The sequence below is a fragment of the Ascidia mentula genome, chromosome 5 (genome assembly GCF_947561715.1).
Source record: "Ascidia mentula chromosome 5, kaAscMent1.1, whole genome shotgun sequence".
In the NCBI taxonomy this organism is placed as follows: Eukaryota; Metazoa; Chordata; class Ascidiacea; order Phlebobranchia; family Ascidiidae; genus Ascidia; species Ascidia mentula.
Genome location: NC_138570.1, coordinates 7,801,022 through 7,814,780, shown reverse-complemented (window position 1 = coordinate 7,814,780; position 13,759 = coordinate 7,801,022). Strand labels below are relative to the sequence as shown.

The 13,759-nt window shown below is 37.5% G+C and overlaps 4 protein-coding genes and 1 pseudogene across 5 annotated transcripts; 4 read left to right on the top strand and 1 right to left on the bottom strand.

Moving 5' to 3' along the window:
• The first annotated feature begins 17 nt into the window (after nt 1-17).
• On the top strand, nt 18-4,234 carry LOC145903511 (apoptosis inhibitor 5-like). Of its 2 annotated transcripts, none has more exons than XM_082991597.1 (12): nt 18-211; nt 428-589; nt 965-1,130; nt 1,204-1,400; nt 1,582-1,842; nt 1,917-2,033; nt 2,198-2,376; nt 2,433-2,586; nt 2,718-2,792; nt 2,877-2,896; nt 3,458-3,555; nt 3,621-4,234. In XM_082991597.1, exons 1-12 carry the CDS (start codon nt 140-142, stop codon nt 3,698-3,700), a joined length of 1,581 nt encoding a protein of 526 aa, XP_082847723.1. In that variant the 5' UTR covers nt 18-139; the 3' UTR covers nt 3,701-4,234. The 2 variants fall into 2 exon arrangements, with proteins under 2 accessions (XP_082847723.1, XP_082847722.1); XM_082991596.1 differs by having other exon boundaries at nt 3,458-3,564.
• A 755-nt stretch (nt 4,235-4,989) lies between these two features.
• LOC145902451 (NEDD8-conjugating enzyme Ubc12-like) lies at nt 4,990-6,463 on the top strand. The gene is made up of 4 exons (XM_082990425.1): nt 4,990-5,249; nt 5,392-5,525; nt 5,593-5,760; nt 5,935-6,463. The coding sequence occupies exons 1-4, from the start codon at nt 5,153-5,155 to the stop codon at nt 6,076-6,078; spliced, it is 543 nt and encodes a 180-aa protein (XP_082846551.1). The 5' UTR covers nt 4,990-5,152; the 3' UTR covers nt 6,079-6,463.
• LOC145902818 (uncharacterized) lies at nt 6,119-8,443 on the top strand (annotated as a pseudogene).
• Nucleotides 8,444-9,877: 1,434 nt separating this feature from the next.
• On the top strand, nt 9,878-12,295 carry LOC145902637 (uncharacterized). Its single transcript, XM_082990683.1, has 11 exons — nt 9,878-10,046; nt 10,206-10,317; nt 10,373-10,466; nt 10,537-10,591; nt 10,648-10,834; nt 10,895-11,012; nt 11,070-11,198; nt 11,267-11,382; nt 11,449-11,620; nt 11,692-11,889; nt 11,948-12,295. Exons 1-11 carry the CDS (start codon nt 9,932-9,934, stop codon nt 11,999-12,001), a joined length of 1,350 nt encoding a protein of 449 aa, XP_082846809.1. The 5' UTR covers nt 9,878-9,931; the 3' UTR covers nt 12,002-12,295.
• A 74-nt stretch (nt 12,296-12,369) lies between these two features.
• On the bottom strand, nt 12,370-13,618 carry LOC145902817 (uncharacterized). The gene is made up of 5 exons (XM_082990916.1): nt 13,572-13,618; nt 12,917-13,474; nt 12,687-12,861; nt 12,504-12,612; nt 12,370-12,440 (listed from the first exon to the last, which is right to left on the bottom strand). The coding sequence occupies exons 1-5, from the start codon at nt 13,616-13,618 to the stop codon at nt 12,370-12,372; spliced, it is 960 nt and encodes a 319-aa protein (XP_082847042.1).
• Nucleotides 13,619-13,759: the final 141 nt, after the last annotated feature.

Genomic DNA, 13,759 nt, shown 5'->3' with positions numbered 1-13,759 from the left:
TTTTACAAGACAGCGTTTACTTTGCTTCTTTCTTCCAACGACGCAACGAGGTGGTTGAATTGAATTCGGCCATTTATTGCCGCGTGGTTTTGCAGCGATCAAAAGTTTATAAATAAAAGCTATTTCGTAGTGGTTTATCATGACGGTTGATGTCGAACAATTGTACAAGAGTTTTGGGGAGCTTGCTGACGCAAAGGAGAATGCCAAGCAGGTATGTAGGCTACTACATTTCCCACGTATATTTGTGATTTAAATCCAAAATTTTTTGACAAACGTTGATTGTGCAGACTAGCCCAAATTTTACGTATATGTAACGTGGTACAATTTTTCAAATGCGTGAAAGATGAATACTCTACGCACCACATTTTTTGTCTGGCGCCCTGATTTGTGCATTTATACCCCTTGTTTGATTATGGCACCTTTTCAGCACCCCGAAGCTTACAAAACAATACTAAAAGGAACTAAAGGAAACACATCCACCAAACGTCTTGCAGCACAATTCATTGCCCGATTTTTCAAACATTTTCCTACAGAAGCAGAAGAAGCCATTAATTCTCTGCTTGACTTGTGTGAGGATGAAGATGCAGAGGTATGGTTACTGATTGCAGTTCACACTTTCATACATACATTAAAAATGTAAGCGTCAGTGGCAACGCAACTAAATGATTGCAGCCCAACCAAAACTGGATTGAAGCAACTTGTTCCAACACAATACAAAAAATTTCGTGAAAGTTGCCTGGCAAGTTGTGCACTTGTGCATCAGTGTAAATTGACCACCATATGCCCATTAACTTAAGAGCTGGTGTTGGGGTAGCTTAATAAGGACGTGACAGATAGTTTCCAGGTGTGGTAGTTCAAACCACATTCATCTCATTTCAACTTGTCCGGAAAAGTGGCCTTTAAAGTGTATCTATTTTTACACAATTATTGTAAAATCGTGAACAACTTTTACATTATGTCTTAGATTCGAAAAGCTGCAATTAAGCAAATTCCAAATCTGTGTAAATCTGATCAGCAACATGTTGGAAGGTTGGCAGATGTACTTGTTCAACTGTTAGTCTCCGATGATGAATCAGAAGTCAGCATTGTCACAATTTCTTTAAATGGCCTGTTTAAGCTGGACTCCAAAGGTATTAACATTGTGCTACATGAATGGTTCTGTAATTTGTAAAATTAACATTGACAAATATTTGGTGCATCCAGGAACTTTAACTGGTGTGTTTGCCCAAATTCTTGGAGGTGATGAAGAAGTAAGGGAAAAGGCGATAAAATATTTGTGTTCGTGTTTAAAGTCTGCCACAGAGTCTGACATGAGCAAAGAGACTGAGGAATTTGTTCTTGCTGAATCAAAGAAGATAATGGAAGATGTTACTGGTGACGAATTTCAGCTTATAATGCAGGTTGGAGTGCAGTTTTGTGCTACTAAACATAACAAATTAAATTAAATAAACCACCTTCATGTATATAAATACACGCTAGTAGTTTTCCCAAATAACTATTCAGTATATATTAACCACCTGCCAAGCCAACCAAAGAAAACCTATTTATATATATCTAACTTTTTTGCCTGTGCTTTATTAGGGCCTGTCCTCCCTGCACCACCTTCAAACCATTCAAGGAAGGCAACAAATGGTTGATATTATTGCTGAGCAAATGAATTTTGAAGAGGAATTTGAAGTTACTGATGCAGATTCTGTAAATCGCATTAGTCAATGCATTGTCATGGCACTACCCCTTTGTTCAAGAAATGTCCACGCCACAAGATTTGTCAACTATTTATGCCAAAAAGTTCTGCCAACTCTTACTAAAGATGAAGAAATAAACGGTGCCGATGCAAAGGAGGTATATTGTATTTATGTTTAAATGTTTGAAGCACAAATGTTATGAATAGCAACTAATTGCTGTTTTTGGTTTAGAAAAGTCTAAAAGATCGTAAATTGGAGCTTATGAAGCAATTGGCCGAGTTATCTGTGTTTAGTGGCAATGGAAAGGATGTTACAGACAGCATACAGCCTATATTTGAAAAACTATTGGTAGGTATTTGTGGTCAAGTGTACACAATAACAGCAACATTACTGCAATAATTAACTTTTTTTTTAACCAATCTGGAAAAGGGTTTTTGAAGGAAAAAATATGTTTTGTAAACATGGCTGTTTTTGTGTTAGTTTTCTGTTTTTTGAATGCCTAGTTTTATTAGGACTACATGCCATTGCCACCAGAAGATGGAGAAAACAATGGAAACTTGACTGATAACCCCAAGTTACAATTCTCTTATGTGGAGTGTCTGATGTTTGCATTCCACCAGTTGGGGAAACATAAGAGTGAATTTTTAACAGCTGAAGAATCAGCAGATCGTCTAAAAGACTTCAGGCTTAGGTACTGGTTGTTTTATGTTTTTGTATTAATTTTTTTATTGGTTTCTTATTTTATAGACTGCAGTATTTTGCTCGTGGTCTTCAAGTTTACATCAAGCAATTGAGGTCTTCACTGCACGGAAAGAGTCCAACCCAGTTGAGATCGGAGCCGGAAAACCAAATCAAGATCGTAGCTTTAAAAACTTGCAACAATGTCAACACACTTATCAAGGTTTGAAGTTCAATAAAATTCCTTTTAAGTAACCTGGTGACCAATAGAGAGAAATGTGGGCAATGAAAAAACGTCAGTGGCCTCAGGCCTGTGAGTGTGTTATATCATTTTAATCTGAGCAACCTTTACAGGACCTTTTCCACAATCCCCCTGCATACAAAGCAAACATCCAAATATCTTGGAAAAAACCTGCAACAACACCAACGGTAAATTCCAAACACTTAATTGTTGTAACTTGCAGCTCCTGTTTGACATTTTTTTAAAACTATTTGTGTTATTTATTTTTTCAGGCTACAAAACCAGAAGCAGTGTAAGTACACATACTGTTCTTGTTATCATTTGACAACAGTATCAATACCATGAAACTAGGCAAATTTGTTCATAACCAGACAACCATCATAAACATTCCAAATAAATATAGAAACACTTCAATGTCACAACGGCATTTCCACTGTTGCTGTCTTCCTACAGTTGTTTATTGGTTATGTTCTTGTGACAAAGAAGTTTAGTTTAAAAAAAACGTTTCCACCTTCATTGATAATAATATTCCATTTTACCAACATTGACTAATTCTTGTTATGGAACTGTGAATGATGATATAAAGAGCCGGCTGATCTGTGACAGATGTTTGATAGTTGTGAGGAGACATGTTTTATACAGCCAAAAAATTTTACATGTTATGATAATTGCGATTAGAACTGTTATGCTTTATAATATATGCCTCCTCATTATGAACAGACGTTCTGTCTCAATGAGCAAATCTGGCGAAGCGATTTTTTGACTGACACAGTTCGTTCACTTTGTGGCATAACAAAGCAATAGCCTGACCCTTGAAAAATGTAAACTGATTTTGTTTTTTTTAACGAAATAGAGCAAAGAAGAGGAGCAGTACTGGTGGAGACGGGGTTGATGTGAAGAAGAAAACTGAAAGGACGCTGTACAGAGCACCAGAGGGAAAATACAGCTCAAGTATTAACCGTGAGCATGCGAATATTTCATCCCATTTGCCCAGTTAAACGTTTCATTCGTTTTAGAACGTGGGGCTTTCAGAGGACGTGGCCGTGGACGCGGCAGAGGACGAGGCAGACGCTGGGGCGGTGGCAAAAAATACTAGAATTATTTGCCGCTTGCCATCGTAGAACAGTCTTGTGACTTTTAGACATCTTCAAGAAGCTCATCACCACACTAGAATAGTTGAACCGACGACGCTGCAACAAAAATCACGACCAAAACTGTTAGATTCTATTCACTTCGTACTGCTTTGGTCGAAATTGTGCGACTGTTTAGTCCAAACTATTTCTTACGTTTGCCTTTATCTTGAAAATGAAGAAACAAAAGCAAGCAAAAAGTTAAAGATAAATTGACACTAATCAAGATCCTCGTTTGCCTTCTCGTATTTATGTTCGTGTATTGCCCATTGGCCAACCAGTGGCGTCAGCGAAGACTCATCCAATCAATCCTACTGCTGTGCAGGTAAGACTAACTTAAACATGTTTTTCAGGTACACGGATTCAAGGTCAACAGAATTTCGTTGGGTGCATGGATACGCTTCGTCTTATTCGAGTTGTCACAGTCGGAACAAGTCAGATGCCCACAGTGCTTTTTTGTGCGCTATTTTTACATGTACAAACAGTAAACAATTCGTTTGAATAAATGCGGTTTTCCTTGTTCAGACAGTTAGCAGGAATGACTGATGCTACGCGGTAAGACTAATTATGACTCTACAGAGGTTCGAGTATTTACATTGCAGTAACTTACAAGATTTTAAACAACATCATAATTAGTGAATGTAGAAAATAGTATAACTCTGTGTCAGTTATATAAATACGAATTTTGGGAGCTGCAGACAGTTGGTCACTGTTTCCACCGTTTTATTTTTGAGGCTTGCCGTTAAAATTGTCAGAGCTTTGCTCGGTAGGTCACAGATCAGGGAAACAAAAGACATATGCCAGATTGATCAGATTATACATGCGTTAGGATATCAAGTGTTTATAATATTGTATTGAAAATAAATCAGCATAGAAGAAATAACCCTCTAGTAATGTATATGCATGGGCAGTGATGCATGTCAGTAATAGATACTTTACTTGTGACAAAACAATGCACGACTGCAGTATTGCTCGGACATAAGGGTGTGATATTTATTAGTTCTTTGTAAAAACTTTTTCTGTTTATGTTATGCGTTTCTAGAAAAATTCCTATTATTACATGAAAGCACCGTTAGTACGAAAATCAGTTATTTAAAAAATGCATTTGTTTGTTAGCGCAACACAACGTAATGTAGAAGTATAAAAAAAAATTGATTTCAGCAGGACCCTTGCTGTATCTGTATGTATTTAAATAAAATATTATTTATAGTTTTGTCAACCATTTGAAAAATTGCTTCACAGATTTATGCTTGTTTTCAGGTTTCACTTGTCCTGTAGTTGAAACTTTTGAGTAGCTGTTAAAAACCTGCCAATGATACAATTACAGTCACAAGACCAGTAAGAATACATGTACCAAGGGGAGAACAAAAGAGGAGGATTAGATTTGTGGTTGAGATTTAGTGTTTTTTCGACACAAAATGATCAAACTATTTTCACTTAAACAACAAAAGAAAGATGAAACCTCCACTGGTGGAAAGAGGAAGGCAACAGCAGCCCAGTTGCGACTGACAAAAGGTGCATTGCATTTATTTTTTTCAATTATAGGTTTTGAATACTGTTACAAGTTTATAAAAGGTTATATTATCTGCATATATTCATAACATAAATTATGCTATTTCTAGACAAATCTTGTATATACATGTGTATTTGAATTCAGACATGAACGATTTGCAGCTGCCGAAAACATGCATCACCCAGTTTCCAGACCCAGATGATTTGTTAAACTTTAAGTTAATTATATCACCAGATGAAGGTTATTACAGAGGAGGGAGATTCTCCTTTTCATTCAAAGTACATACCACAATTTGTGCTTGTTTATATTTTGCTGTATTACTTTTTTTGTGTGCTTGTCACTTAGGTGGGGCTGAATTATCCCCATGAAGCCCCCAAAGTCAAGTGTGAAACTATGGTTTATCACCCAAACATTGATCTTGAGGGAAATGTATGTCTAAACATCCTAAGGGAAGATTGGAAACCAGTCCTCACCATAAATGCTGTAATTTATGGAATTCAGTACTTGTTTTTGGTGAGTTTGAAACATTTTGTAGATTTTCATGTTTTTTTTGTCGCTGCTAAACAGTTGGCAGTTAATGCACAAATTAAAATACATGCTGTGGTAGTAATGAATGGCAAAATCCATCACTTTAAAGAGCATGAAGGTTAGGGCTGTATTCAAACAACTGTGATTTTGTGAAAACAGGAGCCTAATCCTGAAGATCCTCTGAACAAAGAAGCTGCTGAGGTTTTGAGCACAAATAAAAGACAGTTCGAGCAAAACGTCAACAGGTCCATGAGGGGTGGTTATGTCGGCAATGTATATTTTGAAAAGTGCTTGATTAAATAACGCCACACATGCACCAGTTAGTAACCTTTAACTTTTCATCATGGCAAATGGCAGCTGGGCCTGTAAATGTTTCCCATGTCGGTTGGAACAGTTTGTTGTTTGGTTTACCTTTCACTTGCAGATAAACTTACTTCTTATGAAATAGGCACTTCCCGAAATGGTTATTGCACATATTCACAGTTCCATATTATGTACGTTTTCCCCATACAACTGTTAATTCCATGAAAGTTGCAATTCATGATTACCCTTATTGGTTATGCAGGAGTGTGTCATTTGCAGACAAAGACAACCTCGCGCATTGTAACACATAACTTGTGAAGTTTGCTTTTTGTGTAAACGATTAGCTTATCGTACTTCTCACAAATATATGCCTAATTTTACGTTGCATGTCTGTGTTGAAAGTACTTTCTTTCCTTGATGCAGAACAAAAGCTTTGATTTGGAACAGCAGGGTGTCAAAAAGACATGGTCTAACCTATATTAGCTGCGCCTTGGTGTCCATACACTAAAAATGTGAAAAAACATGTTTACGGACGAAAATACAACCAAGTGCGCAACATTAACGTACTACTAATTGGTAATTCAGTTTGCGGGGACATGTGCAAGGTGGGTCAAATGAATCTGAAAAAGAGAATAGCAATAGCCACCACAGCTGTGTTCTTGCGAAACTGCGTAAGTCACAATGTCTTGCTAAAGTCCACCGGCAACGATTATCACCATGTCTCAGGTCCTTCATCGAAGTTTTTTTACTAACAGTCGACCAGCTATACATACCCCTTATTCAAAACACATAAACTCGCACCTGAACAACTGCAACTGGCGAAGTGTTTGGACATACCGACGCGACTCGTACATGCTGCGGGTAATACTATACGCTGTCTTGCATCACAGCTCTTCTAGAGCACCTTTTAAAACCTGTTAGCGTGCTTTTCTGCCAAAGCAAAGGGGACGAACACTGCAACAGTAAACACTACTAACTAGCACTAGAAAAGTTGAAACCAGAGTACACATTACGAGAGCCCTAACAAAAAATCTGGTAGTCGAGGCTGAAGATGTACAGGTTCTTTTCCCGAGCCTAGACCAAGGTTTAATAAAAAAGGCAAAAAAGGCATCATTACCGGTGATAATCACTCGGTATCTGTGGCAAACATTGCTTTTCATTCAACTCTGCGCTACTACCATTCATAAACACGCAATGCTGCTAATAAGATTCATTGACGTCATAATCTGGGTCTTTGCAAGTCCAGGTGATGCCAAAGCAGTGCAGGAGAAACTCAAAAAGACGTTTGCCAGACTCAACCTGTTGCTCAAGTTTCGACAAGCATGCACAGCCCAATCTGGAGGAGTCCTCGAACTCCTAGACGTTCTCCAGGTGACTTCGGTTGAAGCTGAAATGGGTTTCATCACAAAAGACTTTGTGAAACCGACGGCCATGGGAAGACGGATCTTATATGGGTTATCGCACCACCCCCCTTGTGTGTTTAAATCAATTGTTTCGCAGAAGCAGTACGTATGCGCCGCCTAAACGAGGTAGACAGGGACTTCATCCACAGCCTTGAACGGTTGAAGCAGAATGTCTACGGTCTCATTTCCCGAAAAGATGACATCAGATGTCGTAGCAACAGCGGCCAACTGGAAACAACGGTTTGGTCCCGCAACACGGAAACAGAAGTCCCACAAAAGGGTAGTATGTGCCACAGCATTTCCAAACCTTTTAAAACTCTCCACAAAGGAAAGAGCTCTTAAACCTGCAGCTTCCGCCATTTTTGGGCGACCAAAAACACTTGGCGCGATTTTAACAAACCACCGTGCCCTTGAACTTGGAAACACACACGCTGATGGGTATTCTCGGCCTTTCGGGAAATGCGTATTATGCGGCGGCCGAAAGAATTTTAAGACAATGGTTCACTCTGCTACCTGTATCGCCACCCTTTCCACCACATCATCCCTGTACGACAAAAACTTACTTGCAAGAATTACGGAATTTATGTGGCTACCTGCACAACATGTAAAGAACAGTATGTTAGACAAACAAAAAATCGTTTTAGCACGAGGTGGAATTCACACCATTCCACATGGCGAGCAGGTCGTTTTAAAAATGCCAAAGGGGATAAGATGGCGCTTGCAAAACACTATAAATAAACACCCCATCTTATTTAAAAAACAAACTAGACATTGCACATTGTTTTACTGTAATTTTCGTTTAAGAACCTCCTATGGTTCTTTTTGGCATAAAATTATTGCGCTCTCCCATCTTTTTGTCTTCATTTCCGTCACTGTGTTTGTATTCTGTGTGCTTTATCGCCTTATCGCAGTTCTACGTCACTGTCCTTGCTTTTCCCACCTTTTTTGCGTTTGGCTACTAACACATTCAGTGCAGTCTCTTGTCGTTTCTCTTGTTACCACAGCGGCTTGTCGCAGAAAACAGTTTTTATCGTTTTAATCGCATTGTTTTTTTGTCTTGGCAGTCCCGAAAGTGGACTTACTGTTGAATTTTTTTTGTTTTTGTTGTGGTTTTTAATTTTTTATTGCTATTCTGTTTTAGACAGAAACTGAAGATGCCAATAGGCGAAATTAATATTTCTGTAATAAAGATGTTACTGGCGCTCTAGGAATATTAGTTTGCCGGGGTTTGGATTGGTGTTGCTAAATGCAAGGATTATCCTAGACTTGTCCGGGTTTAAATAGAACTGCTATTTGGTCATGTTTTCAAATGTACGGGATATTTTTATGTTGCATCATGAATGTCAGTAAGCGTCGTTGCAAGCGGCATTGTTCTTTATATAATTGTGTGCGGAGTTTCTGCCACAAAAGATAAAAAATTGCGCTTGGGCCCCAAACATATGTGAGTAGCATAAATTTGGAATTCGTGATTCATGAAACATGGTAACCCAGACCCAAATGAAAACATGCGCGAAACTTTTTTCACACGGTTTTGGCACAAAGGAAAGGTTTTTCATCATATAGGCCTATTTACTATCAAATGTATATTCCAGGAAAATAATCGGATAAACAGCCAATTGTCAAATATAGCCATACGCCCTGCATGGTGTTCACTACATACGTTGTGAGGATGGCACTGCTGCCACAGAGTTTACATGCTTTTGTGAAAAACAATTTAATATATAATTATATCGATACGGTGAGCGATCGACAGCCTGCCAGGGGCCTTTGGTTTTAAGTTGATCCAGTTTTTCATCCATTAATCACATTGTTGCAGCGATATTAACAATATCATCGTACACAAAGACATTTATAATTGTATAGGTACCGATCGTTCTGGGTATACAAAGTATAGCAGCTTTTTGGTAGAATAAAAATCTGTTAAGTAGGCAACCAAGCAACATTGGATACACTGAAATGCCAGCACAAACAAAAGATTGTAAGCACATAATTAATAGCAGTGGAAGATATCCCTCGTGACGAAGTTTTGAAAATATTGTATGCAGGACTAATTTTAACTATTAGCTGTTGTAAAAATAGGTTTATTTGGCACAACTATCCGATGTGTGATATTTTATTCTGTGAAAACATTTTTGGGGAATAATCTAAAATGCCGGATATAAGCATCCATCTATCAAAACCCTTGAACGGTCGACGCGTCATCACATCCTTTCTTACTCTTTGTCCCCACCTTCCGAGAGCGGCAATTTGTATTGTTTCGAAATATATTGGCACGTCATCGTATCAACAAGTGCTTTCGTGTCTGTCAGTGACAAAGCCTTTAGCATATATAATTCCGTTCGTTTATGAGCAACTTTGACGTAAATGGTTGAGGTTTTATTTAACGTTGTGTCGTGTAATGCTGTTGTTTGTGTGAAGCATACTCCAATCAGATAAATAGGCACTTTACTATGGCATCAATGAAAGGCAAGTCACGAGTGCATGATTCAGCTGATAAAGCTGCTTACTCTGTGAATGAAAGAATTCTACGTGAATGCCATGAATTGTACACAGAAGAAAAAAAAGGTGATTATTTGTAGTCCAAAACTATATATTTGAACAAACTATTCTATAGCTAATTAACGTTGCATGATAATTGTTATCAGCAAAGGAATATTTACACATAGTTGTAGATTTTCCTCTTTTAGTGTGATATTTTAGTGAACAACAAACATTACTTTCTAGGTTTAATTGCAATTGCAGAGGAAGTGGGTATTCATTTATTGGCACCTCGAAAAAAGATAACTGTGATGCTAATTGGAAATCATTCTGCAGGCAAAAGCACTTTTATTAACTGGTACTTGCTTATAAGCATTAGTTGAACTTGTATATTTATTTGCACATGTTTTCAGGTACATTGAGGAGCATGTCCAAAGAACTGGTGTTGCTATAGAAACGCAGGGATTTACAATTGTAACTAGTGGAAAAAAGAGAGAATCTTTGACTGTGAGTAAAATCGATTTGGGTTAAACCCCTGGTTAGTACAACACCACTCACTTCAATTTATTTGGTTTAGGGCAATGCCACAATGCATTTATATCCACATTTGCAGCCATTGCAAGAAATAGGAGGTAATGTATGTTTTTGTGTATGAACAAAACTAATGTAAGGCATCTGTAAATTTCAGGTGTTATGGATTATATTGGTACAGAAATTACCACTTCTAAACAAAAGAAATTTAATCTTGTCATGTTCATTGACACACCTGGCTTGGTGGACGGAGACATGAAATATCCCTTTGATGTGAACAAAGCTATATTGTGGATTGGTGAACAAATTGCAGATTTAATATTTGTGTTTTTTGATCCAATTGGGTAAGGTGGTAAATTTCTGTAATTAGCTTAACTTTGATACAAAGTTATTTTTGTGTTCAGGCAAGCTCTCTGCAAGAGGACGTTGAACATTGTAGAACAAATGAGTGAAAACCATGCTGATATCATGAAATTTTATCTAAGCAAAGCAGATGAAGCTGGTTTGGAAAATGACAGACAGGCATGACTCAGTGGTTTGCTGCATACAGCATTGTAAGTAACGATATTTTTTTTGCAGAGAGTTATGATGCAAATTGTCCAAGAACTGTGTAAGCGCCCAAACTTAAATAGAACTGGATTTGACATGCCGACAATTTATGTTCCAACAATGGGAAAACAAAGTCAATGTGTCAATCAAATTGAGAATGTCAGTATCAAATATATTGTATTAGATAATACATTGTTTTAAGACAATGCAATTTTTTGGGGGTTCAGGTATGTAAGGAAATTGAGAAAACTATCAATTCAACAATTCAGAACACTTTAAATACATTGGAAAAAGACTGCACAGACATATCCAACCGAGTGGACAAAATGATACAAGAGGACAAGTATGATCAGACCATACAATGCCTGAAATATTTTAATGTTACCGTTTTACTGATTCATGTGTTTAGTGAAGCATGTTCCTTCAATTTAAAATCCAAAGCCAAAGGTTTGATTTTTGGTTCAATTTCACTGTTTTTACCGCTTGCATTTTTGGCAAACATGATGGTAGCGAGAATTCCTGATGAAACATTACAATCAACTTTTGGAAGCACTGTTGCTGAAGCTCTTAAATCATACAGTGTGTGTATTTATTCTAAATTATTAGTGTACTTCAGAAGCCTTTTTTTAATTGGCAACATAATATTTTGCAGTCACCTGTATCTGCAGTTTGGTCTGCAATACCTGAAGAATATTTCTGGCACTTTGTTGCATTTCTCATTCTTCTAACTATAACCCTGTTCGTCGCTGCAAGAATTGTTGCTGCTACTTTGCCGACATTGTCCAGAAAACAGAAAAGATCATTGTTGGAAAATAGAAAATACGTACAAACACATGTAAAACAGCGCAAGGTAAGCATTGTCGTTAACTGCCTTTGGTGTAATTGTGATCACTTTAAACTTTTTGCAGGAGGTTTTGTACAAGGAATATCTTCAGCAAAGTGTTGCTGCATATGACTTATGATGGTGTTTCTCAATTTTTGTGTTAGGCATCTTTAACTCTAGTTGTCATTATAGATGTCTGCCTTGTAATAAGGTTTAGGGCACTGCCAATCATATATTTAAAAATTGTAACAGATTTATAAATGCCAAATCAAGTTCAAATTTTTTGGACAGCATATGCTGCTCTTTCAGTTCAATTTTAAACAATTATAGTTCAACCGCATAACTATTTTGTGCCCATTTTCACACTGTTTAAATATGATCTAGTTCAATTAATGTCTACCTTTTTGCAATATTAACATAAATAAAGTTTGTAGCGCATGAAAAATTTGTCAGTTGTGTATTTAGACAGCAAAAATTCCATTTAATCTGTTCGCTGTTGGTTGGAAACTATATTTTTGTATCTTTTATTGTCTTCACCACATCACTCAAGTCAGCTTGGATCGCAAAAGATCTGTAAACTACACAGGAAAGACATTTTATGGCATCTTTAATATCACTAAAAGAACTGTGTTTTTGCATACCGATGTATCCCACAGCAGCAGCAAGCAAAACCAAAAGACCAGTATTAATAGCAATAAAAATTCTTCCCCATTCTTTGAAATTTGTCGTTGTAATGCTGCCGTCTTCTATCTGGCAAAATAGAAGACTATTCCTTGAAATTTCGCTGGTGCTCAATCGTTATTGCATTTACAAAACAAACCTACTTCAGTTTTTGCCGTGACGAAACTAATCCCAGATTTTTTAAGACTGTTTGTGGCAAAACTAAATTCTGATTTTTGCTCCGTTATTGGTGGAGGAAGAAGACTGTTTGGTTCCTGTATATTGATGACAACGTTTTCCTGGCCAATTACCTCATCGGCCGTTTGGCGGTCCTGTAAGCTAATATATAATTTTTAATCTCAGCGATTTTATAGTTAAATGAGGCTATATATACCTTTTAGTATACCCCTCAAACCGATGTTTATCCGGACTAATTGGAATGGTGAAATCAGCAGGTTCTGATAAATCCCTATTTAAAAATGTGGTGATTGTAGTTTGCGACGTCGAGCGAGATGGCCCTGCGTCCAAGTTTTCGGCGAACAGCTCTTGGTTTGACGCATCTTCACGTTGAACATTTTCTTCGGAAGCAAATTTCATAGGCAGTTTATCTATTTCTTGCTTAGATAACACACTGATGTGCTCCTCGGTATCTTGTTGTTCCTGACTGCGGTTTGAGTTTAAATCAGGGGTTAAATTTGTAACAAGATTAACCTCTTTTGGCACTTCGTCAAAGTCAACAGGCCTGGACACTGGATTTGAAATTTCTTGAGCTTCTCCCAGAATGAAGTTCAAATCTTCCCAATGTTCTTTAACATCTGGTAATAATTGTGTTTGCAAGTTCAGGTCGCGAGTGCTTGTGCGTTTGTATGGCTTGCTTTGCTGTTCACTGTACAGTTTAATACCCTTCTGGCAATCAGGATCGGAGTCGTTTCTTGTGCAGCACTTCTTTGCCCTGCAGGGTCCACATTTTTTAGGCTTCCATTGCTGTATTTCGCGGCGGGATTTAGGAACTTCTTTCGCAAAGTAGTGCAACTCTGAATGATTTTTACCACTTGTATCCCGTTCGAAGTTGTTTGTCGTTTTGTGTCCTATCCATTTCGGTTTTGAATGCTCTGTTATTACACCAAATGATTTCTCACGCGATAATGCAGTTTTTGATGGTCGCCAGATCGTGATTGACGATTTTTTTCGTGAACCAAACCTTTGAACTACCAAAGTATTTTTCGAACCCGAATAT